This window comes from Elephas maximus, chromosome 3 (assembly GCF_024166365.1).
Source record: "Elephas maximus indicus isolate mEleMax1 chromosome 3, mEleMax1 primary haplotype, whole genome shotgun sequence".
In the NCBI taxonomy this organism is placed as follows: domain Eukaryota; kingdom Metazoa; phylum Chordata; class Mammalia; order Proboscidea; family Elephantidae; genus Elephas; species Elephas maximus.
This window is the reverse complement of record NC_064821.1, coordinates 150129459-150156992: the sequence shown is the minus strand read 5'-3', so window position 1 is coordinate 150156992 and position 27534 is coordinate 150129459. Positions and strand designations below refer to the sequence as shown.

Below are 27534 nucleotides of genomic sequence, written 5' to 3'. Positions count from 1 at the left end.
ACATGGGTCGATTTGAACTCAGGCCTCAAAAGAAGTCTATTAAAATGAATGGTTAGTTCCAACAGAAAAACAACGAAGCGTAAATGCAAACAAGGGAAAGCGGGCTTGGGCCAGGTGACTGTTGGCTCCGCGGACAAAGGGGGCCAGCCGGCGGAGGTAAACAAAGCTATTACGCCTGCGCAAACCCTCCCGGGTCACGTGCCGACGCGGTCCAGGGCCTCCGAGATTTCCGGGGACTGAGGTCCGACTGTTGCAAGGGGCCGTCTACAAACACACTAGAGGCGGCTACCTTTTCCCTCCGGGGGCCGATTCCGGTAGGAGCGGAGCTTTTGTTCGGGAGCGCCCCCTTCTCCTTCCAGTGCTGGGGGAGTGGGGCCGAGCACTGGGCTTGGGAGGCCTCGCTGTACCTCGTGGAACATGGCCCGCTGTGGGGAGGACAGCGCGGCCCCGGTGGTAATTCTGGGGTCCCCTGGAGTTTGCAATAAGGGGTTTCAAAGGAGGGGGCCCTATGAACGGCGCCGGTTGAAGGCGATGGTGTCGGAGCAGCTCAGCCAAGATCTGCTCAGGTAGGAGGAGGCGGGGACTCTGACTGCTTCAGTTCCTAAAACCGCCCACCTCCCGCCCCCTAAACTGTAGTTTCCTCCCGCTCTGACTCTCCCTTCCCACCTAGTTTTCCTTGTCTCAGGCAACTGTGGGAAACTGACCTGTCTCACTGCTCCAAAAGCGAGTTCCCTCGCCCTAAATAACCAGTCCCGAGCACTGCGGAGACTACGTACCAGAGATTCAAAGGGAAGACAAGAATCTGAAATTGTAATTATGTGGAGTACCGGTTTATGCTAAAATAACACGGGCAGGCTTAGTTGCTTTAAAGACATTTTGTTGTGGTCGGGATGGATCCGTGTTTCATGGGTCCTGAAACGTATACAAGTTTGTGTAAGCTTAAAATTTTTAAGAAAGAAACAAAGGTATGAAACTGAATGTTTATTTAGGAGGAAGAAAAGTAGGGCAGATTACTGGGGCTTTGGAGATCTCTTTATTATGAGAGACAAACAATTTCAGCGGAAATGCTTATTTAGAAAAGGATTGCAACCTGGCTTCCCCTCTCCACTTGGAGCACACTACAGCAACCCCTAACCCCTACGAGGGACGAAGCAAGTGAACGGTCCTGAAGTTTAACATTCGTAAGCCTCGTGGATGTCCACCTTTGGTTATGGTGAATCCAGCTAAAATTATCTGTTTGCAAAGAAAATAAAGCTTAGAAATCTTCCCTAGCTAATTTCCGTTTCCATCACAACACAGATTCTGGAATTTTAGCCTGCATCACAGTCAGCTGGAAAGCTTGTTAAAACGCAGATTTGCCAGGTCCCACCCCATAGTTTCTGATTCAGTAGATTTGGGATGGGATCCAAGATTTTGCATTTCTCACAAGGTCTCATGTGATGCTGATGCTGCTGGCAGGGGCCTTACTTTGAGAGCCAGTGAACTACTAACTGTTGTGCAGTAGTCTACATTTTAAAAGCACTTTGGGTCAGAAACCCACCCACACTTAAGGCACTCCTGCAGCAATAATTTGGATTTTCCTGTAATTTCCCCTTAATTTGGGCCTGCCTACCAAGGATGCTGCTTTGTCTCCACTAGCAGGACTGATGTAAAAGATGGCGAAAACAAGACTGAACTTGCCCCGTTCCTAGGGGAAGGGATGAGATACCTCCTTCCCACCAGTGGCTTTATTTTTCTGGTGGCTTTGCTTTGCTGTTCCAGGATGTGGAGTAACTAGCCTAAGAAAAGTAATCAGTGAGGCAAATGAAAGTTGTGTTCTTTGAACTTCAGGGCAGGAACTTTTATGTCTTGTAGTTGAAGATCTCTCTACTGGACACCGTGAAAAAGGTTTTCAACTTCATGAAATTTCTCAAGGTCCCAGATGTGAAATATAAATACAAACAAGGTTCCCATGCTACTTAACACAAGCCTAGTGATATCTTATAAAGTGACATAATACATGTAAATTGTTTTGTGAGCCTTGAAGTGTCACATATGAATTTAAGGAAGGTAAAGTGTCATATATGAATTTAAGGAAGGTACTTCATGTAAAGAAAATGATATTGAAAGTAGAACAGGTACACAATTTATCCTTGTCTTAGCAGCAGTTGAGGACAGGATCTTGGTGGTTCAGTGGTTAAGCCTTCGGCTGCAAACCAAAAGGCTGGCAGTTCGAACCCACCAGCTGCTCCTTGGAAACCCTGTGGGGTGGTCGTATTCTGTCCTATAGGATCATTATGAGTTGGAATTGACTTGGTGGCAACAGGTTTGGTTTGTGTTTTTTTGTTTTATTGCAAGCAAAGAAGAATTGGCAAAACAAGTTTGTTTTAAACAAAAACAAAACACAACTTCATATACTCATCCAACTACATTAAATGGTATGCCAAGTTAATCTTCTGTAAGTATAGCAATATTGTTGATTTATTCTACAAACAATGGACCCTGTACTAGGTTCTGAGGAATCACGGATTAATAAGACAGGGCTTTGGTGTTTGCAAGAGCCCCTGGCTGGTACAAATGGTTTGCACTCCTCTGGTAACCTGAAGGTTCGCATTTGAACCCACCCAGGGGTGCCCTGGAAGAAAGGCCTGGCAATCTGCTTCCGTAAAGATTACAGCCAAGATGACATTGGGTTTGGTTTTGGATATTTGTGTTTACACCTTAGTGAGAGAGAGATTATGGCCAAACAAAAGTGATGGGGAAGAGTTGGGAAAGATTTTATAGAAAAGTAACAGTCGAACAAGTTATTGATTAGGAATTGATTAGGTAGAGATTGGGAAGGGAGAGGTCAGAGGATGTCTGAGCCAGGGGAACAGCTTTTACAGAGGCAAAGAGATATGACAAGCTTTATTTGGGGAAAGCAGTTGTATTTGATTCTTCCAAATGGCATGGAAGAGAGACTTTCAGTTTACCTGAAGTGATAGGATAGATGAGGAAGTGAGGAAAAACAGGAGACAGTTTCAACAGTCAAAAAGCCAGATCCGATGGAGAACTAGAAGGTTGCTTAGGATATGACAGCAACTGTACAGTCTTATCTCATTGAGAAATGTACCATTATTCAGGATTATTGTAATAAAAATAGGTAATATTTACTGCTGGCTCACTATTTGCTAGATGCAGGGCTTTAATGTTTTATTTGTACCTTTCATGAGTCTCGTGAGGTAAATCTTATTATTTGAATTTAATAGATGAGGAAACAGCATTAGCGAGAGAGTGGTGGGGACAGAATAAGAACTTTGGCAGTCTGGCTCCAGGGGCATTAAAGTGACTTGCCCAAGGTCACATGGCCAGTAAATGATGGGGCCAGAATGTGAGCCCAAGCAATCTGCCTCCTCTATAGTAGCTGAGCAAACTGACCTTCCAGTAACTTTGTTCCTTCATCTTTGCTTGTCTCCATACCCATTTCTTTTTCTTACTCTACCATGGATTTGCTTTGGAACTCTCAGAGTGAGTGCGATCAGCAGATCCCTGTTTATCGTAGGACATCTCTGCTCCAGTTCTCTCTAACTACCATATTAGCTGCTGGCTATCCTTGACTCTTTTTTGCCATTCCTCTTCAATTTGTCATTCCTGACGTAGTAGAGCATGTGATTGTCCAATTGAAAATGACCAATACCTGTCCATTTTAGCTTAGTAATGCCTAGGATATCCATCTTTATGCGTTCCGTTTCATTTTTTAACAACTTCCAATTTCCCTAGATTCATACTTCATACATTCCACGTGTCGATTATTAATGGATGTTTGTAGCTGTTTCTTCTTATTTTGAGTTGTGCCACCTCAGCAAATGAAGGTCCCAAAAGCTTTACTCCATCCATGTTATTTAGGTTGACTTTGAGGAGGCAGCTTTTCCCCAGTCATATTTTGAGTGCCTTCCGACCTGAGGGGCTCATCTTCTGGCACTTTAACAGACAGTGTTCCGCTGCTATTCACAAGGTTTTCACTGGCTAATTCTTTTCAAAAGTAGACCACCTGGTCCTTCTTCCTAGTCTGTCTTAGTCTGGAAGCACCACTGAAACGTGTCCACCATTGGTAACCCTGCTGGTATTTGAGATATGGGTCGCATGGTTTCCAGCATCACAGCAACAAGCAAACTACCACAGTACAACAAACTGACAAGTGTGTCAGTCTAAAACAACATTTCAAGATTTATCCTGAAGTATAACGCTGTCAGTGGTAGGATACTATCCATATGCCTATAAGGAAGACCGGTTAATACGAATATTATTCAAATTTACACACCAACCAGTAATGCCAAAGATGAGGAAATTGAAGATTTTTACCAACTTCTGCAGTCTAAAATTCATTAAATATGCAATAAAGATGCCTGGATAATTACTGGTAATTGGCATGTGAAAGTTGGAAACAAAGAAGAAGAACCAGTAGTTGGAAAATATGGTCTTGGTGACAGAAATTATACATGATAGAATTTTGCAAGACCAACAACTTTTTCATTGTGAATGCCTTTTTTCAATAATATAAACAGCGACTATACACATGGGCCTTGCCAGATGGACTACACAGGAATCAAATCGACTACAACTGTGGAGAGAGACAATGGAAAAGCTCAATATCATCAGTCAGAACAGGCCATCAATTACTCATATACAAGTTCAAGTTGAAATTGAAGAAAATTAGAACAAGTCCATGAGAGCCAAAATACAACCCTGAGTATATCCCACCTGAATTTGGAGACCATCTCAAGAATAGATTTGATGCATTGAATGCTAATGTCTGAAGACCAGACGAGTTATAGAATGACATCAAGGACATCAGAATGCAAAAGGTCATTAAAAAGACAGGAAAGAAAGAAAAGACCAAAATGGATGTCAGAAGAGATTCTGAAACTTGCTCTTGAACGTAGAGTAGCTAAAGTGAAAGGAAGAAATGAAATAAAAGAACTGAACAGAAAATTTCAAAAGGCAGCTGAAGAAGACAGAGTAAAATATAATGAAATGTGTGAAGACTTGGAGTAACAATATTGAAGGATTGTGTGGGTGGAAAATATTGAATGACACAGGAAGAATCAAAAGCAAATGGAAGGAATACACAGAGTCACTGTACCAAAAGGAATTAGTTGACATTCAGCCATTTCAGAGGTAGCATATGATGAAGAACCAATGGTACTGAAGGAAGAGGTCCAAGCTGCCCTAAAAAAAAAAAAAAAAAAAGCCCTAAAGGGAATGGCAAAAAACAAGCCTCCAGGAATTGACAGAATATACCATTTGAAATGTTTCAACAAACGGGTGCAGTTCTAGAGGTGCTCACTCGTCTGTGTCAAGAAATTTGGAAGACAACCTCCTGGCCAACCAACAGGAAGACATCCATATTTGTGCCCATTCCAAAGAAATGTGATCCAACAGAATGAAGAAATTATCAAACAATGTCATTAATATCACAGGCCAAGTAAAATTTTGCTGAAGATCATTCAAAAGCACTTGCAGCAGTACATCAACAGGGAACTGCTAGAAATTCATGATGGATTCAGAAGAGGATGTGGAACGAGGGATATCATTGCTGATGTCAGATGGATCTTGGCTGAAATCAGAAAATACCAGAAAGATGTTTACCTGTGTTTTATTGACTATGCTAAGGCATTCGACTGTGTGGATCATAACAAATTATGGATAACATTGCAAAGAAAGGGAATTCCAGAACACTTAATTGTGTTCATGCAGAACCTGTACATAGATCAAGAGGCAGTCGTTCAAGCAGAACAAGGGGATATCACGTGGTTTAAAGTCAGGAAAGGTGTGCGTCAGGGTTGTATTCTTTCACCATATTTGTTCAGTCTACATGCTGAGCAAATGATCCAAGAAGCAAGACTGTATGAAAAGGAACGTGGCATTAGGATTGAAGGAAAACTCATTAACGGCCCGCGATATGCAGGACGGCTTGCTTGCAGAAAGTGAAGAGGACTTGAAGCACTTACTGATGACACAGACTACAGCCTTAGGTATGGATTGCGCCTCAATGTAAAGAAAACAAAAATCCTCACAGCTGGACCAATAAACAAAATCATGATAAACGGAGGAAAGATTGAAAATTTCAAGGATTTCATTTTATGTGGATCCACAATCAGCACCCATGAGAGCAGCGGTCATGAAATCAAATGACGTGTTGCACAGGGCAAATTTACTGCAAAAGACATCTTTGAAGTGTTGAAAAGCAAAGGGCTGCTTTGAGGACTAAGACGCGCCTGATCTGAACCATGGTATTTTCAATCCCCTCATATACATGCAAAAGCTGGACAATGAATAAGAAAAACCAAAGAAGAATTGATGCCTTTGAGTTGTGGTGTTGGCGAAAAATATCCAATATACCATGGACTGCCAGAAAAACAAACAGATATGTCTTGGAAGAAGTACAAGCAGAATGCTCCTTAGAAGGTAGGATGGCGAAACTTCGTCTCATGGACTTTGGACATGTTATCAGGAGGGACTACTCCCTGGAGAGGGACATCATGCTTGGAAAAGAGTAAGACCCTCAATGACATGGATTGACACAGTGGCTGCAACAGTGAGCTCAATCATAACACTGATTGTGAGGATGGTGAAGGACTGGGCAGCATTTTGTTCTGTTGTACATAGGGTCACTCAGAGTCAGAAGTGACTTGATGGGACCTAACAACAATTCTTGACTCAGGTGCCATACCCTTGTCCGTTCAGATGTGGCTAGGTTTTCAGGGTCATGTGGTACAAAGCATGGCTACATATGCAAAATAAATGACTTTGGTAGCTTTGTTTGGAAGGATACCAGGCAATCAAAGTTGACAGCAAATGAGGGTGAATGTGTAGACTAAGGCTAGATCACGGAGGCCTTCTTTGCTCTAGGGAAGTGTTTGAAATGTATTCTGGAGGCAGTAGAGAGCCATTGTTTTTTTTTCTAAAATAGGGTATTAACATATCTGGGTCATGGATTTGAGGAAAAAGAAAGTGGAAACAAGGAAACCAGCTAGGAGATTTTATAATAGTTGAGGGATATATAATGGCAGTGGAAATGGAAAGGGTTAAAGGGATTAAGGATTGATGGCATTATCAGCACCCAGTTATCCAAACCAGACATGAAAGGGATCCTAGGTCATTGCCTTCTCTTTACCTTTTATACCCAGTCATTGACTTTTGCCAATTTTATTACATATATATATAATTTTTTTTATTGTGCTTTCAGTGAAAGTTTACAATTCAAGTCAGTCTCTCATACAAAAACTTACACACACCCTGCTATGGAACCCTAACTGCTTTCCCCGCAATGTGACAGCACACTCCTCCTCTCCACTCTGTATTCCCCGTGTCCGTTCAACCAGCTCCTGTCCCCCTCTGCCTTCTCATCTTGCTTCCAGACAGGAGCTGCACACATAGTCTTATGTGTCTATTTGAGCCGAGACATTATCATTTTCTGTCATATAGTCCAATCCAGTCCCTGTCTGAAGAGTTGGCTTAGGGAATGGTTCCAGTCTTGGGCTAACAAAGGGTCCGGGGGCCATGACCTCTGGGGTCCCTCCAGTCCCAGGCCATTAAGTCTGGTATTTTTAGGACAATTTGAGGTCTGTATCCCATTGTTCTCCTGCTCCATCAAGGATTCTCTGTTGTGTTACCTGTCAGGGCAGTTATTGGTGGTCGTCGGGCACGTGCAATAGTTACCTCATTTTCTTCTTATCCCTCTTTTACACTACTAACAGATGATATTTTGAAAAATAACATTATGACTGTGTTAAATCATTTGGTGACTCCTCTTCAACTGCACGATGGAGTTCAAGCTCTTTGCCTGTTTTCATCTTTATCTCTGCAGCTTCATCTGCCACTTCTCGCCCCGCCCCCACCCATACTCTACGCTGACTGAACTTGCACATACCTTTGAAAGCTACATGGAGCTGGTAACTTCCTTCTATTTTTCCTTGTTTCCCTGACCAACTCTTTTTTTTTTTTTTTTAGTCTCTTTTTATTGTTTTTTGCCTTCATATGATCTTTTTTTTTAAATAATTTTTTTTGAGGTTTTGGTAAAAGTCTACACAGCAAATTAGGTTCCAGTTTGGCAATTTCCACACAAATTGTTCAGTGACATTAGTTACATTTATCACAGTATGTCGACATTCTCTTTGTGTTCAGTTGTTCACTTTCCAGTACTCTAGTTTCCCTGCCCCCTTACTTTTTCATCTTTCCTTTTGAGTAATTGTTTACCTTTTAGTCTCATACACATGGCTTTTAAGGAGGGTGCTGATCTTATGGGTAATATATTTTGTGTGCCACTCTGCTAGTTCGCTAAAAGGTGATCTCAGGATAGGCTCAGTTCTAGGTTTAAAGAGTGTCTCAGGGAGTCCTCTGTTCTCTAGTGTTCCCGTTCATCTGGCTTTTTTTTTTTTTTTTAAGAATTTGAGTTCTGCTGCACATTTTTCTCCCATTTTATAAGGGACCGTCTATTGTGACCTCAGCCTGACCAACTCTTATTCAGTCTTTAAAACCCCGTTTGGTTTCTGTGTCCTCTCTGAGGCCTTCAGGGAGCCCTGGTGACACGTGGTTGAAGTGTTTGGCTGCTAACGGCAGGTCAGCGGTTTGAACTCACTAGCCGTTCCTCACGAGAAAGATGTGGCAGTCTGCTTCCGTAAGAATTTACAGCCTTGAAAATCCTATGGGCAGTTCTACTCTGTCCTATAGGGTTGCTATTAGTCAGAATCAATTCGAGGCAGTGGGTTTGGTTTTTGGTCTATGAGGTCATCTCTTATGTCTGCCCCTAAAAAAAATATGTTACTTATTTGTGCTACTGAATTATCAAGCTGTTTTTAATTTTCAAGCATGGCTTCCCTACTATACTATGAACTCCTTAAGGATAGGTTTAGTCATTTTTATGTCCCCAGCACCTAGTGCATAATATGTGCTCAGTAAATGATTTGTGACAACCAAGTTTTATCAACAGTCTAAAATGATTTAGATAGGTTAATACAGTGGTTGGCAGAGCAATGAGATGGAAAGAAACTGGATCTTGGTACTGTTGAGGCATTGTTCCAACCTGTCTTTTCTCTAGACTTCACTATTAGATGAGCTGATAAACCCCTTTAACGTTTAAGCCAGTCTGAGTCACATTTTATTTTCTGTTACTTGTAACAAAGTCCTAACTGATATGAGTGGTTTTACAAAATAAAAACTGTTGTATTTTCTCATTAATTCTTTGTTTTCATCTAACGAATACTCTTGGGCATCTCTTACGAGCAAGGTGCATTCCCTCATGATGGTTGTATGGCTACCAACTGCCGTGCTTTAAAATTCACATGGGGAGGAGTGCGGGATAGGGAGAAAGTGGGTGGGAGGAAGGAACAAATTGAGTGCTGTGCAATTTGAGTTTTTGTTAAAGTTTGAGAGACCAAAACATTTTTATATAACTTTTAAAATCACTTATGAAAATAATCTGTTGATGAAATATTGACCAAACTAAGATGTATCTGCTCATTGTTTTCAAGGTGCTGAAAGCTTCTTTGCTTAGAAACATTTGTTTCATTTAGGGCAAAATATGATTATTCGCCAAGCAGGAATTGAGCTCTTGCTATATGCTAAAGATACAGTTTTTGCCTATGGGGAGTTTGTTGCCTAGTGAGAAGAAAGATGTAAAAATAATGATGCAATGATAAAAGTGCTATCATAGAGGTATGTACGGAGTGCTATGGGATCAGAGGAAGGAGCCATTAACTAGGTCTTGGGGGAGTGTGAGTGTCAGTGGCAGCTTTCCCAGCTTTCACTGTAATGGTTATCTTTATCCATTACTTGTACCTCCTAGAGTGTACTGGCATGATTGCCGATTATTTCCTGCAATACAGAAGCCCTCTGAGAATACATATGATGCTAACGATAATGCTGTAGTGATATGAAGTATTGTTTAATATTTAGAGAGTAAAAACATATAATTAACCACAAAGAGAAAAAGATTGTAATACGGCAGGTTCCATTATGATGCTGATTTTTCAATCATTCCATCACTTTACATGTAGATGTAATCAGTTAGGTTTACCATAACTGTGTCTGTACATTAGTAAAGGGATTTGAATGAGTTTCCCCTATGAGTCTATCATTTTAATAATCAGTTTTTAAAAACTAGTTCTCATTGAGTCAGTTCTGACTCATGGTTATCCCATGTGTGTCAGGGTAGAACTGTACAGCGTGGTTAATTCTGTTTGGGGGGAAAAAATGGAATAGGGCTTAAATGTCACATTCTTGACAGTAAAACTTGCATTTCAGACTTGTTATTTAACATTAGAACAAAGTGCATCAGTTTCTAATCTGAATTGTCTATTGTTACATCTAGTTTGTTGGTATTTACTTTTTTTGCTTCAATTTTAACCAGATTAAAAAAAAAAAAAGATTTTTTAAACATCCAGTGACTATGTTACTCAGTGTTTTTTGAAAATAAATCTAAAGAATATATGTTTTTAAAGGAAAATAACCATGAGTAGCACAAATTTTACTGTTATTAGAAGGAATTTAATAAATGATATTTTTTTAAAAAGTTGTTTTACTATTTTAGTGAAATTATATTTGTTTTCACTGTAAATTTTAGGAAATTAGATTATAAGCCAATATTAAACAATGCTCTTTCAAATATACTGAGAACAAACATCTTTATATTAGTTTATTTTTATTTCATCTTGCATCTCTTTTTTAATTGTGTGTTATTTTTTAAACCTATTTAAAAACAGGTATATATTTCTTAGCTAAGCTATGATTCTTTCTTATACTTCACAGGCTTCTAGGGGAGGAGATCCATACAGATGTTACTTTTTGTATAGGTTGTACTTTGTTCAAAGCACACAAAGCAGTCCTTTTAGCAAGGGTTCCTGACTTCTATTATCATACTGTCGGAAAAACATCAAACAGTTTAACAAATAATGAGCCCGTTGTTGTGGAGCACTTGGAAGCGTCAGAATTTAGAACATTTTTACAGTAAGTGCTTTCTTTATCTTTTTTCCTCTTATATTTAAGTGTAATATATAATTGTTTATTTTAAAAATATGTATGTGTGTATCTGTGCTTTTATTCCATGTAGTTTCATATCTATTTCTAACCTATTAAGAAAAATCCATTCATTTAAAATTCCAAATTGCCTTAGTAAATAGTACTAGTAAAGGCTACTTATTAGTATTAAAAGTATTAGAGGCTTCGCATTGGTATACGTTAAATACTTGGTATTGTTAGAGGCTAAGTACTAACTAACTTGTGATTAATCTTGAGAGAGGATAAATGAGTGATGTGCTCTCCAGTAATTTGAATGAATTACTACATGCCAGTCAATAGCAGCACTACTGACGTTTTGGAACAGTAATTCTTTGTTGTGGGGGCTATCCTGTATACTGTAGGAAGTTTAGCAGCATTCCTGGCCCTACCTACTAGATGTCAGTTGCATGCCTGTGTAGTAAAGAATTTGCTCTTGCCGGAGGAGAGGTCTGGCTTTTGCCCCAGGCGTCTGGAAAGTAATCTGTGTTATACCTGATAGAGATGTCATGTGGTAACTCCATAGTAGTCTCTGGGTGAAGCAAACAGTTAAGCACTCCACTACTGTCTGAAAGGTTGGCAGTTCGAACCTACTCAGAGACACCTTGGAAGAAAAACCTGCTGATCTGCCTCTGAGAGGTCATAGCCACTGAAAACTGTGTAGTTCTACTCTGTAACACATGGGGTCACCATGAGTCGGAATTGACTTGATGGCAACTAGGTTTTTTTTCCTTTTTAGTGGATGTAAAATAGTATCAGGAGTTCTGGGTGGTACAGATACTTAAGAGCTCAGCTACTGATTAAAAGGTTGGTGATTCAAATCCACCCAGAAGCTCATTGGAAAAAAGGCCTGGTGATCTACTTCTGTGGAGTGAGGTTCTACTCTGAAACACATGGAGTCACCATGAATTGGAATTGACCCAAAAGCAACTGGTTTTAAAGTAATATCTCATTGTGGTTTTGATTTGCAGCCCCCTGATGCTAATGATATTGTGCATCTTTTCATGTCCTAATTGGCCATTTGTGTATCTTCTTTGGAGAAATGTCTATTCATATTCCTTGCCCATCCCCCTTCCATAGCTGTATTTTTAGAGATAGATTGCCAGTCCTTTCTTCTATGGCATTGCTGGGTAGATTCGAACCTCTAACCTTTTGGTTATTAGCCCAGCACAAACCGTTTGCACCACCACCCAGGGACCTTTCTTTGCCCATTTTTAATTGGCCTATTTGTGTTTTTATTTTTCAGTTGTAAGAGTCTTCATATGTTCTGGATACTTAACCCTTAATTTGCAAGTATTTTTTTCCCATTCTGTGTATTGTCTCTTCACCTTCTTGATGGTATCATTTGTAGTATAAAAGTTTTAAATTTTGATGTAGTCCAGTTTACCTAATTTTTCTTTTGTTGTCTTTTCACCTTCTTGATGGTATCATTTGTAGTATATAAGCTTTAAATTTTGATGTAGTCCAATTTATCTAATTTTTCTTTTGTTGCTTATGCTTTTGGTGTTATATCTAAGAAACCGTTGCCTAATCAGAGGTCACAAAGATTTATCCTTTTTTTTTTTAAAGAATTCTGTAATACTATAGTTTTAGCTCTTATATTTTGGTCTGTGATCCATTTGAGTTAATTTTTGTTTATAATATAAGAGCCCCAACTCTTTTCTTTTACCTGTGGATATCTAGTTGTCCCAGCACCATTTGTTGAAAAGGCTGTTCTTTCACCATTGGATTGTCTTGACACCCCTTTTCAAAAATCACTTGACTGTAGATGTTAGGATTTATTTTTGAATTTTCAGTTCTATTCCATGGATTTATATGCGTATTCTTATGCCAACGCCAATTATTATTTATGACTCTAATGAGAAACCGAAGTTGGATTTTTGTGTTTTTATGTTCTGGATCCTAGGTATTTTTTAGATGTTAGTCTTTTAGTCATTTGCTGACATACTTTTTTCCTATTAACAAAATCATGTTAAAAAAAATCGTATTGACTTTCTCTTTGGATAATTAAATTTCAAGTATATTTATGCAATTTGGCTTATTCTTTATTTTATGAAAGTTGTTTGAGTGATTTGTTTTTTTATTATTTCAGAGTTTCTTGTATGAAGTTCCTATAAGCATAAATGAAAAATTCCCTAACCTATACTTCACCTGGAGCCCGGGTGGCAGAGTAGTTAAGAGCTCAGGCTGCTAAGCAAAAGGTCGGCAGTTCGAATCCACCAGCTGCTCCTTGCAAACCCTATGGAGCAGTTCTGCTCTGTCCTATAGGGTCGCTATGAGTTGGAATCGACTCAGCAGCAACGGGTTTGGTTTTTTTTTTTTTTTTTTTTTAATACTTCCCCTGTGTATAAGAAAAGCATGATGTCCTATAATTTAAGTAGATTGTTTAAGTACAGTTTAGAAAATCATTTAACCATTTCCCAGTGTAGATTATAAGCTCACCATTGAGTTCTAAATATTAATTTTAAAATGTATACTTTTTCCCCCAGTAGGCAGTATACCAAAACCAAACCAGTTGCTGTAAGTTGATTTCCGACTGAAGAGGAGGCTCTAGAGTCAAGCAAGGCCTACCACTTCTAGCTGTGTTAACTTGGACTAATCACTAACCATTATATCCTTAGTTCCTCCACTGACAAATGGGCATAATAGTAGTACCTACCTCATAATGCTGTGAGGATTGAATGAGATGCTCATAAAGCACTTAACACAGTGGCCTAGCATATAGTAACCATCCAGCTGTCACCAAAAATTCCGATATTGATTCCAAGTAATGGCAACCCTGTGTGTGTCAGAGTAGGAGTGTGCTCCATTGGGTTTTCAGTGGCTGTGATCTTTCAGAAGTGAATCACCAGACCTTTCTTTCAAGGAGCCTGTGGGTGAATTCGAACTGCCAGCCTTTTGATTAGTGGCTTAGCTGAGTGCTTAACTGTTTGCACCACCCAGGGACTAATGAGCACTCATTAAATATTAATAAGTTGTATTAACCACTACGCCACCAGGGTTTCCATTCATAGTAAAAAAATTAGTAGGCTCTATTTTTTTTTTATTAAATAGTAAAAAAAAAAAACTAATTAAAAAAAATAGTAAAAAAAAAAAACTAATAGGCTCTGTTAAATCATGGTTCTTCAAATACTGAGTGTATGTTTAAAAGAAGATGCTTGGGATAAGTTGTATTTTTATACATTAGAGAAAGGGAGAGATTACAGCAGTGTTATTCTTGGTTATCGTTAAAAGCGATAGGGAAAAAAGATTGGATTGAAGAAAACATAGTTGAGTGGAAACAGCATTGACCTTGATAACAAGGCAGCTATATGCCTTCTCCTGGCTCTGTGTTACTGTTTTATGACATCTTTCAGCCTCATTGTTCTCATATGTAGAACAGGGAAGTTGGAGTGGATACCTTTGTGCTTCATAGCACTTAAGCGTGCTCTATTTTAAGCACTTAATCACATTCTATTTTGAGTTAGTCATGTATGTCTGTGGTTATATAAGCTCCTTGAGATTGGATTGTCTTATTGATGTGAGCACCCCAACAGTATCTCATATGGCATCTTGCACATTAAATGTGCTTGTGATGCTGCCCCCATTTGTTTTTTTAAGCAGATTGCACTAAAACTGTTTTATATTAAAATAAAGCATAAGGAGAGGGTTATAATTAAAACATTGACATTAAAATTTGTTATAATAAAAATTTTGATAAATTCTGACTTTATGAAATTTAGTCTTTATAAATCTCTTCATCTCTTCAGTTCACATCGTTCCTCTTAGGAAAACCAATAGAGTTTAAAACAACTCTGAAAAGTTTTATGTAGAATGACTTCAGAGATGGCTCAGGTGATTGGCAATGGGAAGTAGTGCTTGCCCTTATGATTAAAATTCAACTCAGGATCATAAAATCTTTGGTTTTCCGAAACGACTTACATTATTACAGTTTGTGTGTGCTTGTGTGTGTGTGTGTGTGTGTGTGTAAAACAGGGAAGGAAAAGAACCTTTGACTTTTCTGTTTAACATCAATAACCAGGAAGATGCTGGGGTGAAGTGTCAATCAGGTAAACATAGAAGAGCACTGAACAAGGGATTCTGCTTTCCCTGAAGCTTTCACCCCTTACACTGAGTAGCCTTGGTGACACAGATGGTTAAACGCTCAGCTGCTAACCGAAAGGTCAGTGGTTTGAACCCACCAATGACTCCACAGGAGAAAAGACCTGGCACTCTGTTCCAGTGGAGATTACAGCCCAGGAAACCCTATGGGGCAGTTCTGCTCTGTCACATGAGGTTCCTATCAGTCTGGATAGACTGCGCGGCACACAACAACATTAACCCCTTATACTACTAGGGCTGGAAGTGAATGGGATAGGTGTCTTCCTTGTGAACATTATTGCTACTTCCAGACCATTCTCCCTTCCTTCTTCCTAATCCCTCTATCTTTGAATCTCATTTTTTCTGTCTAGACCACTTGACAGTCATCTTGACCCCCAGATCAGGTCTTATTCCTCAAAGATTTTAGCTACTGACCATTGTCAGTCTCTCTATTAACTACTATTATAAATCTTGTTAATTGCAGTAGTCACATGTATGTTGCCAATATCCTAGCCTCTGCGTCTGGAACTGTCATCTTTAGTAATCTTGTCCTGCAACCTGACTCACCCGTTGTACCATGCCAAATTCTAAACTTTGTCATTGCCAATAGCTGAAACCCTCCATAATCTTAATTCCAAGTATCTTGCTTTCTAACTTTTACCTCCTATCTTTCTAGCTTACTCCCTTTAGTACTCCACCTCCGAAAATTCATCAGCGCACCAGGACCTGCAAATAATCCCACCACATTTTTTTATTGTCTCTTATCCTCTTATGTCCTCATTTCCCTCCTTAAAAAAAAAAAATTTTTTTTCATTTCCCTCCTTACTCAGCTTAAATTCCTTCATCTATCATTGTATCCTCAGAATTTGTGTTATTTTAATGTTAAAATCCAACTTTTAAATCCCACTCATTGACCACTCCACTCCTACATCGACACATTTGAAGGTGGCTGGAGAAAAACACTCAAAAGGCTAACTTGTCTCACTTTATATTCATGACCGTGAACATCAGGTAGGCATTTAGTGCTGACCATCAGTCATAAACCCTAGTCATTTGCTCTTTCATTCTTGAGGATTGTTTTACACCTTCTCTTCCCTCAACTTGCAACTGCTTCTCCTCCATCCTGATTCTTACTGAGAAAACCAAAGCAATCAGAAGAGAACTTCCAAAAACTTCCACCACATTGACTCGCTCACTTGCATATGCGTCCATATGCTTTGTCTTCTCTCCTCTTACTATTGATGAACTGTCAGTGCATTTAAAGTCAGTCCCAGCACTTGTCCACCAGATCTTATCCTATCCCTTTTCACCTATTCAGGGACATTGCTCCAGCAATTTTCACTTTTCCACAAAAGTTTTCCCTCTCTTGGATTTTTTTATCAGTACGTAAACATTTTCTTTTTTCCCTCATCTAAAAAACAAACTCTCCTGACCCCACTCTCACTTTAGCTAATATTCTAATGCCATGATCCCATTCCATCAAAGCTCTTCAAGAGTTATCTGTTGCACTCTCTTCAATCCCTTTCCTCCGATCCTTTCCTTTCTTTAATTGAGATATAATCCACATACCAAAAAGTTCACCCTTTTAAAATATATGGTTTTTAGTATATTCACAAAGTTGTGCAACTATCTCCACTACGTACCTAATTCCAGAATATTTTCATCACCCTAAAAAGAAATCCTATAACCATTAGCAGTCAGTCCTGTTTCCTCCTTCCCCCTGCCCCTGGCAATCATAATCTTTTTTTTTTTTTCCTCTTTAGGGATTTGGCTCTTCTGGGCATTTCACATGAATGGAATCATATAGTATTCATCCTTTGGTGTCTGGCTTATTTCAGTTAGCATGTCGTTTTCAAGTTTCATCGTTATTGGAGCATTATCAGAACATCATTCCTTTTTATGGCTGAATAATATTCCATTGTATGTATATACCACGTTTTGTTGATCCATTCATCTGTTGATAGCCAAAAGATGGAAAAAAAGTGCCTGTTGTGAATAATGTTGCAAACTGTTATCTATAGGGGCTGCACCATTTTACCTTAACAATAATGTACAGGAGTTCCAGTTTTTCCACATCTTCTCCAACACTTGTTATCCTCCATTTTTTTTTTTTTTGATCATAGCCATCCTAGAAGTTGTAAAGTGGTATCTCATTGCAGCTTTGATTTGCATTTCCCTAATGATTATAGGGAAACCCTGGGGGCTTAGTGGTTAAGAGCTACAGCTGCTAACCAAAAGGTCGGCAGTTCGAATCCACCAGGTGCTCCTTGGAAATCCTATGGGGCAGTTCTACTCTATCATATGGGGTCGCTATGAGTCGATTATAGGGTTGCTGTTTTGGGGTGAGTCAATTATAGGGTCGCTATGAGTTTTTTTTTTTTTATGAGTTAGAATCAACTCGGCAGCAACGGGTAATGACTAACGATGTTGAGTATTTTTTTATGTGCTTATTGGCAGTTTGTAACAACAACAATGTATCTTCTTTGGAGAAGTGCCTGTTCCTTTGCCTGTTTTTAAATTGGGTTGTTTGTCTTTTTGTTGTTGAATTGTAGAAGTTCTTTATATATTCTGGATATTAAATCCTTATCAGATATATGGTTCCCAAGTATTTTCTCCCATTATGTAGATTGTCTCTTCACTTTCCTGATCGTCCTTTGATACTGTAAGAACGGGGCTGTTTCTGACCTCCTCCAGCCCCACAAGGGAGAAAGAGAACCAAGATTAACAGCCCAAGGCTGATTCCTATGAGTTGGAAGCCAGACAAGCCTCCTCTGCCATCTCTACCAATTATGACACCAGGCATCCCTCCCACAGCACTGTTTACAGGGTTCGATAATTCATTGCAATGGCCACACAGAACTCACAGATCATACAATTATGGGGTTTATTAGGGAAGTAACAGTTACAGTTCAGGGTCAGGAACACTCGGGATACATTTCTTCCATCGGGATAGCCTCTCTCCAGCTGTGCTTGCAGGCACGCCTTTCCCTGGACCTCAGTTTCTGCCCAAAGGCACTCGGCTTTCTCTGTGGGTCAGGAAGGCCACCATCCTGACTCCTGCTGCTGGAATCTCCTGCTGGTCTCTCCTTCCTTGGTGGTGGTGGGCTCCTCTTTGCTCTGGAATTAGCTCTCTTTTAAGGCAAAACTGACCAACCCCCTTGGTAGGCCACAGTTACCCTATCACACAATCACCTGAGTGGGAGTTACAAGCCCGTGGCTAGAAAGGCCAATCACAGATACATACAGATTTTTCATTTTGATGAAGTGCAACTTATCTATTTTTTTCTTTTGTTCTTTATGCTTTTGGTGTCATGTCTAAGAATCCGTTGTCAAAAACAAAATCTTGAATTTTTATGCCCATTTTTTTTCTAAGAGTTTTATGCTTTTAGGTCTTATATTTAGGTTATAGATAGACTTTGAGTTAATATTTGTATATGGCTTGAGGTATTGGCCCCCTTCATTCCTTTGCATGTGAAGGTCCAGTTGTCCCAGCACCATTTATTAAAGATACCATTCTTATCCCATTGAATGGACTTGGGACCTTTGTCAAACATCAGTTGGCCATAAATATATGGGTTCATTTCTGAACTTTCAGTTCTATTCCGTTGGTCTGTATGTCTGTCCTTATACGGTGAAACCTGTGAGAACTGGAATGCTACAGGACAGCCTTGTTTTTCTGGGTCTCGCAAGTTTCCTGCCTTTGACAGGGTGCAGTCACCACTTTTCTATCGTTCTCTGTTTAATGGAAGATATTTTAGTTTTCCTTCTCTGACAGGTTTCCACTTTACCCAGGTTCCTGCTTTCACAGGTTTTACTGTATCAATACTACACTGTTTAGATTAGTAAATTTTAAAATCAGGAAGTGTGAGTCCTCCCGCTTTGTTCTTCTTTTTCAAGATTGTTTTAGCTATTCGGGGCTCCTTGCAATTCCATATGAATTTGAGGATTGACTTTTCCATTTCTTCGAAAATGCCTGGTTGAATTTTGATAGGGATTTTGTTGAATCTGTAAATTGCTTTGGATAGTATTGACATCTTAACAATATTAAGTCTCCCAGTCCATGAACATAGGATGTCTTTCCATTTATTTAGGTCTTTAATTTCTTTGAGCAACATTTTAGAGTTTTCAGAGTACAAGTCTTTTACCTCCCTGGTTAAATTTATTCCCAGGTATTTTATCGTTTCAGATGCTAATGTAAGTGGGATTATTTTCTTGATTTCCTTTTCAGATTATTCATTGCTGGTGTGTAGAGAAACCTGACTTGATTTCTGTGTGTTGATCTTGTATCCTGCCACTTTGCTGAATTCATTTATTAGCTCTACTAGCTTTCTTGTGGATTCTTGGGGATTTTCTATATTAGTTTTACTCCTTCCTCATTGATTTGAATGCCTTTTACTTCTTTTTCTTATCTGATTGCTCTGGCTAGAACTTCCATACAATATTAAATAACAGTGATGATAGTGGGCATCCTTATCATGTTCCTGATCTTAGGGAGAAAGTTTTTGGTCTTTCACCATTGAGTATGATGTTAGCCATTTATTTTTCACAAATGCCCTTGTCATGTTGAGGACTTTCCCTTCTATTCCTATTTTGCTGACTGTTTTGTTTTTTTAATCATGAAAGGGTGTTAGATTTTGTCAAATGCCTTTTGTGCATCAATTAAGATGATCATGTGGTTCTTTTCCCTCATTCTATTAATGTGGTATATTATTTTTATTTATTTATTTATTTATTTAACTTTTATTGTGCTTTAAGTGAAAGTTTACAAATCAGGTCAGTCTCTCATACAAAAATTTATGTACACCTTGCTATACACTCCTAATTGCCCTCCCCCTAGTGAGATAGCACAGTCCTTCCCTCCACTGTCTTTCCTCGTGTCCATTTGGGCAGCTTCTGGCCCCCTCTGCCCTCTCATCTCCCCTCTGGACAGGAGATGCCAACATAGTCTCATGTGTCTACTTAATCCAAGAAGCTCGTTCTTCATCAGTGTCATTTTCCATCCTATATTCCAGTCCAATCCCTGTCTGAAGAGTTGGCTTTGGGAATGGTTCCCGTCTTGGGCTACCAGAAAGCCTGGGGACTGTGACCTCCAGGGTCCTTCTAGTCCCAGTCTGACCATTAATTCTGGTCTTTTTACGAGAATTTGGGGTCTGCATCCCACTGCTCTACGTGCTCCCTTAGGGGTTCTCTGTTGTGTTCCCTCTCAGGCAGTCATCAGTTGCAGCCAGGCACCATCTAGTTCTTCTGGTCTCAGGCTGATGTAGTCTCTGGTTTATGTGGCCTTTTCTGTCTCTTAGGCTCATAATTACCATGTGTCTTTGGTGTTCTTCATTCTTCCTTACTCCAGGTAGGTTGAGACCAATTGATGCATCTTAGGTGGCCGCTTGCCATGATGTGGTATATTATATTGGTTGATTTTCTTATGTGGAATCACCCTTCCATTCCTAGGTTAAAGCCCACTTGGTCATGGTGTATAATCCTTTTAATATATTGGAATTGGATTGTTATTATTTCGTTGAGGGTTTTTGCACCTATATTTGTCTGTGGTTTTCTTTACTTGTGTTTATCTGGCCTTGGTATCATGCTAATGCTGGCCTCATATAGTGATTTAGGAAGTGCTCACTCCTCTTCTGCTTTTCTGGGGGAGTTTGGGAAGAAGGATTGCTATTAATTCTTCTTTGAATGTTTGGTGGAATTAACCACCGAAGCTGTCTGCCCATGGACTTGTGATTTTTTTGGTCACTGATTCAGTCTCTTGTTATAGGTCTGTTGAGACACTGTATTTTTTCTCAAGTCATTTTTTGTAATTTGTGTGTTTCCAGAAATTTGTCCGTTTCATCTAGGTTATCTAATTAGTTGTTACATTGTGAAGTGTAATTTATTATGTTTTAACATTTAAAAAACGTATAGGCTACTTTTCTGCTGTTTTAGATTGACCTTTCTCCACTTAGTCCTGATTAAAATGGCTTTAATATTATGTAATTGTAATATATGAAATCAGCATGTTGGGAAATTAGCTTTTAAGAATCATCAACATTATTTTAATTAAGTGTATTACATTTTGTCTTTTAGGATTGTATATTCATCAAACAGAAACATAAAAAGCTATGAAGACGAAATTCTTATGAAAAAGATACTAGAGAGAGGGTTATCACCAAAGAAACCTGACTTAAATCCTGGAAAGTGTATTGACAATGATGGAAGATCATCTGTAGAATTCTTAGGTAAAAAGTTATCTGATCGTTCCCTTCTGAAGAATGACATTTCAGAGGATATCAGCGATAAAGAAAAAAGTTTAATTTCTACTGGTGAGGTATTTTTTGTGGATTTTTACAAAATTTTATAGCCATGAAAATAATTATGTACTGATACTATTAAAGAAAGCAAACTTCATAAATCTGCTGTACTGATTGTATAAGCATGGGGAAATGAAAATGCTAGTATGATCAACTCCAGTTTTCCCAAGCAGTTAAAGATGAAGTTATAATGGAAAAATCCACACAGAATTCACACTTCACCTTTTAAGCATTCCAGCCTCCACCTGTTACCATTCTTGTTCTAATCTACACCAATAAAGAAGCTTTAGTAGACCTATAGAGTCAGTTCTGTTGTAAAACAATATATACATTCCTTAAAAAAAAAGCCACGCAGCACAAAATCACCAATAGGTGAAAACTTTATTGTTGCCATATAAGAAAACAATAACAATGGTAGCATGGTTTTACATATGTTAAATGGTTAAGTACGTAAATACTATGATAAATATGACACTTTGCCTTGAAAAGACTTGAAGTTTGCTTATGGAAGTGGGTATTGGAAAGACTGTTGTTTTCGAATGGGTGAAAGGAGGATTTAAGTATATAGACATACCTTTTGGTTAGCATCTGTAGCACTTAACCACTATGCCACCAGGGTTTCCTGTAGATATACATATACAAATAATAATTTTTAATTTAATTTTATTATTATTATTTTTATAATATTTTATTGAGTTTTTGTTGAAAGTTTACACAGCAAGTTAGGTTCCCATTTGACAATTTCCACACAAAGTGTTCAGTAACATTAGTTACATTTATCACAATGTGTCAGTGTTCTCTTTAATTATGTTCAGTTTGTTCACTTTCCAGTACACTAGTTTCCCTGCCCTCTTATCTTTTCATCTTTGCGTTTGAGTAATTGTTGACCTTTTGGCCTCATACACATGGTTTTTAAGTAGGGCACTGATCTTACGGGTCATGTCCTTTATTTTGTGTGCCACTCTACTAAAAGGTGATACCGGGTTAGGCTCAGTTCTAGGTTTAAAGAGTGTCTCAGGGTGATAGTCTCAGGGAGTCCTCTGATCTCGAGTGTTCCAGTTTGCCTGGCTTTTTTTTTTTTTTTTTTAATAAGGATTTGAGTTCTGCTCCATAATATTTTCCCATTCTATCTGGTTTCAACTATTGTGTCCCTATACAGAATCGTCAGTGGTTGTCACTGGGTACCATCTAGTTCTTCTGGTCTCAGGAGAGATGAGGTTGTGGCTCATGTAGACATGTTTCTTTTCTGTGCTTTTGGTTACCTTCTTACAGTTTTTCTCCTGGTGAGTAGAAACCCACAGTTGTGTCTTAGATGGCCGATCGCAAGGTTTTAAGACCCCAGATGCTACTCGCTTCACTAGGATACAGATCATGATTTTTGTGAACTTTGTCATGACAATTGACTGAGTCGTATCATGAGACTATTGCCCTACAAAGCTATAGATATTCTGACAAGAAACATGAGGTGTCTGAATCAGAGAACAGACCATTTATTACTGACAGAGCACATTAGCACCAGTTTCTAAGCCCTCATCGCCATGATGTGATGCACTGAGGGCCTGATGTTACCCTGCATGTGCAGTGGGATTGCACTGTAGGAAAGGAATCCCAAAATTAGGAGACTCTAAGCTTTTATAGGCTGCTAACACATCTGCCCATCATCCCCTCCAGAGAGAGAGACTTTTACTTTGGAAGGTAAAAAAAACCCTTCTCTGGGAGGGGAGGGGAAAGTCTGTAGATTCCTCACCTTGTAATGTAAGGAAATGACTCCATGAGGGAGGTGTCTAAATCTTTCCGAAGCAGTGCATTAGCCCACTTTGCTTGCTATTCAGTCATCCTTTAACCAAGTTTGTCCGTGTTCAGCTCAGAAATCCCATACCACGTAGAAATACAAAAATATTCATAGAAAATGATCCAACAGTTGGTTATCTGAAATCAGTTGGATGTTTGGAACACCAGATATGAGTGGGTATAACTTGTAACACATACAGTGAACTTAGGTATCTGAGACATATTTGAGAGGTGAGTGTATGTTTGTGTATTCTTAGATGGCTTGGTTCAGCTGGTTGCAGTTCCCTGCATTAATTTAGTGTTTCTCGTGGATGAAATTGCACATAACCAAATGCAAAATTCATGTTATGTTCAAATTGTTCCTACTGTATCAATTGTATTGGATCAAATTCATGTTTTCATAGCAAGTATTATAGCAAAATTGACTACATATTAAAGAGCCCTGTTAACTTCTTGTTGTTAGGTGCCATTGAGTCAGCTTTGACTCATAGTGACTCTTTGTACAACAGAACGAAGCACTCCCTGGTCCTGCACCACCCTCACATTCGTTGCTGTGTTTCAGGCCATTGTTGCAGCCACTGTGTCAATGTTTCAACAAACGGATGCAGTGCTGGAAGTGCTTACTCCTCTATGCCAAGAAATTTGGACAACAACTGACTGAAAGAGATCCATATTCATGCCCATTCCAAAGAAAGGTGATCCAATGAAGTGCAGAAATTATCAAATAATATCATTAATATCACATGCAAGTGAAATTATGCTGAAGGTAATTCAAAACCAGGGATTTGAACCTGTTCTTCCTGTTTCAGCCATGGCCAAGGAAGTGACACTGGAACAGATCCAAATTTTTAGAATAATTGGACAGTACAGTAGTTGGAATGGGACAAATTATGGGTCAAAGCCCTGCTAGAAACTTCGGGCAGCGTACATGGTGCATAGCAACCAAGTCTCTTGCCCTTTGGATTTTGCATAGAGTGGGGAGCAGTGAGACCCTGCTCAAAGGTGGAAGCCAGACATGCTGCTTTGAATGTACATTGCTCTACTGCCTCGTCCCACGCATCAGGTTCCTGTAAAGGCTCACTATGCCTCTTCCGAGTCTTTGATTCCAGGGCTTTGAGCCATAATTTTCTCTGTTCTAGATCACCCAATTTATAAAAATTCAGGTCTGTTCTGGTTTCGCTTAATCAGCCATGAATGAACCAGTTTGAAGCCCTGTTCAAAAATGGCTGTAGTAGTATGTTGACAGGGAACTGCCAGAAATTCAAGCCAGATTCAGAAGAGGATGTGGAGCTAGGGTTATCATTGCTGATGTCAGGTGGATCCTGGCTGAAAGAAGAGAGTACCAGAAAGATGTTTGCCTGTATTTTATTGACTATGCTAAGGCATTCGACTGTATTGATTATAACAAATTATGGATGACATTGCAAAGAAGGAGAATTCCAGAACACTTAATTTTGCTTATGTGGAAACTGGACATAGACAAAGAGGCAGTCATTCAAGCAGAACAAGGGGATATACTGTGTGGTTTAAAGTTAGGACCGGTATGTGTCAGGGTTGTATCCTTTCACCATACCCATTCAATCTGTATGCAAAGCAGATAATCTAAGAAGCTAGACTATAGGAAGAAGAACGTGGCATCAGGATTGGAGGAAGACTCATCAACAACCTGCGTTATGCAGATGACACAACGTTGCTTGCTGAAAGTGAAGAGGACTTGAAGCATTTACTGATGAAGATCAAAGACTACAGCCTTCAGTTTGGATTATACTCCAACATAAAGAAAACAAAAATTATCACGACTGAACCAGTAAGCAAAATCATGGTAAATGGAGAAAATGTTGAAGTTGTCAAGGATTTCATTTTACTTGGTCCATGATCAACACTGATTGAAGCAGCAGTCAAAAAATCAAACGACTTGTGGGATTCATACCAGGTATGCAGGGATGGTTCAACATTAGAAAAACAATTAATGTAATCCATCATATGAATAAAACAAAAGACAAGAACCACGTGATTTTATCAATCAATGCAGAAAAGGCATTTGATAAAGTTCAACACCCATTCATGATGAAAACACTCAGCAAAGTAGAAGTAGAAGGAAAATTCCTCAACATAATAAAGGGCATTTATACGAAGCCAATAGCTAACATCATCCTAACTGGAGAGAGTCTGAAAGCATTCCCCTTGAGATCGGGAACCAGGCAAGGATGCCCTTTATCACCACTCTTATTCAACGTTGTGCTGGAGGTCCTAGCCAAAGCAATTAGGCTAGATAAAAAAATAAAGGGCATCCAGATTGGTAAGGAAGAAGTAAAAGTATCTCTATTTGCAGATGGCATGTTCTTATACACAGAAAACCCCAAGGAATCCTCAAGAAAACTACTGAAACTAGTAGAAGAGTTCAGCAGAGTCAGGATACAAGATAAACATACAAAAACCAGTTGGATTCCTCTACACCAATAAAAAGAACATTAGAGAGGAAATCACCAAATCAATACCATTTACAGTAGCCCCCAAGAAGATAAAATACTTAGGAATAAATCTTACCAGAGATGTAAAAGACCTATACATAGAAAACTACAAGACACACTACCACAAGAAACCAAAAGAGACCTACATAGGTGGAAAAACATACCTTGCTCCTGGATAGGAAGACTTAACATTGTAAAAATGGCTATTCTACCAAAAGCGACCTATAGATACAATGTAATTCCGATCCAAATTCCAACGACATTTTTTAATGAGATGTAGAAACAAATCACCAACTTTATATGGAAGGGAAAGGGGCCCCAGACAAGTAAAGCATTACTGAAAAAGAACAAAGTGGGAGGCCTCACTCTACCTGATTTTAGAATCTATAATAACCATGACAGTAGTCAGAAGAGCCTGGTACTGGTACAACAACAGATACATGGACCAGTGGAGCAGAATTGAGAATCCAGACATAAATCCATCCACATATGAGCAGCTGATATTTGACAAAAGCCCAAAATCAGTTACATGGGAAAAAGACAATCTTTTTAACAAATGGTGCTGGCATAACAGGATACCCATCTGCAAAAAAATCTCACACCATGTACAAAAAAACTAATTCAAAATGGATCAAAGACCTAAATATAAAATCTAAAACAATAAAGATCATGGAAGGAAAAATAGGGACAATGCTAGGAGCCCTAATACGTGGCATAAATGGTATACAAGACATTACTAACAATGCAGAAGAGAAACTAGATAACTGGGAGCTCCTGAAAATCAAATGCCTATGCTCATCCAAAGACTTCACCAATAGAGTAAAAAGATTACCTACCTAAAAGTTTTTAGCTATGACATTTCCATTCAGCGCCTGATCTCTAAAATCTACATGATACTGCAAAAACTCAACTACAATACAACAAATAACCCAATTAAGAAATGGACAAAGGACATGAATAGACACTTCACTAAAGAAGACATTCAGGTAGCTAACAGATACATGAGGAAATGCTCATGATGATTAGCCATTAGAGAAATGCAGATCAAAACTACAATGAGATTCTATCTCACTCCAACAAGGCTGGCATTAATCCAAAAAACACAAAATAATAGATGTTGGAGAGGTTGTGGAGAGACTGGAACACTTATACACTGCTGGTGGGAATGTCAAATGGTACAACCACTTTGGATATCGATTTGGCGCTTCCTTAAAAAACTAGAAATAGAACTACCGTACGATGCAGCATTCCCTTTCCTTGGAATATATCCTAGAGAAATAAGACCCTTTATACGAACAGATATATGCACACCCATGTTCATTGCAGCACTGTTTGCAGTAGCAAAAAGATGGAAGCAACCAAGGTGCCCATCAACAGATAAATGGATAAATAAATTATGGCATTTTCACACAACGGAATATTACGCATCAATAAAGAACAATGATGAATCTGTGAAACATTTCATAACATGGAGGAATCTGCAAGGCATTATGCTGAGTGAAATTAATCAGTTGCAAAAGGACAAATGTTGCATAAGACCACTATTATAAGAACTCGAGAAATAGTTTAAAGAGAAGAGAATGATCTTTAATGGTTATGAGAAGGGGGAGGGAGGGAGGAGGGGAGAGGGCTTTCACTAATTAGGTAGTAGACAAGAACTATTTTAGGTGAAGGGAAAGACAACACACAGTACAGGAGAGGTCAGCACAACTGGACTAAACCAACAGCAAAGAAGCTTCCTGAATAAACTGAACACTTCGAAGTCCAGCATAGCAGGGGCAGGGGTTTGAGGACCATGGTTTCAGGGGACATCTAAGTCATTTGGCATAATGAAATCTATTAAGAAAACATTCTGCATCCCACTTTGGAGAGTGATGTCTGGG

General features: G+C 39.0%; 1 protein-coding gene across 19 annotated transcripts in view; it reads left to right on the top strand.

The window, feature by feature from the left end:
• Positions 1-203: 203 nt before the first annotated feature.
• The window catches only part of BTBD8 (BTB domain containing 8), a 143438-nt gene continuing 116107 nt past the window's right edge, over positions 204-27534 (top strand). For 8 of the 19 annotated variants that reach the window (XR_007516708.1, XR_007516709.1, XR_007516710.1 and 5 more), the window contains exons 1-3: positions 204-566; positions 10768-10965; positions 21166-21401. Coding sequence is in view for 9 of the 19 variants with exons in the window: in XM_049879793.1 (XP_049735750.1) it covers positions 418-566; positions 10768-10965; positions 21166-21401 (583 nt within the window). In the remaining 10 variants the exon portion in view is untranslated. Of the gene's footprint in view, positions 567-10767; positions 10966-16856; positions 17014-21165; positions 21407-23847; positions 23947-27534 lie in introns of those variants that run through there. The other 11 variants (XM_049879788.1, XM_049879790.1, XM_049879795.1 and 8 more) reach the window with 11 other exon arrangements.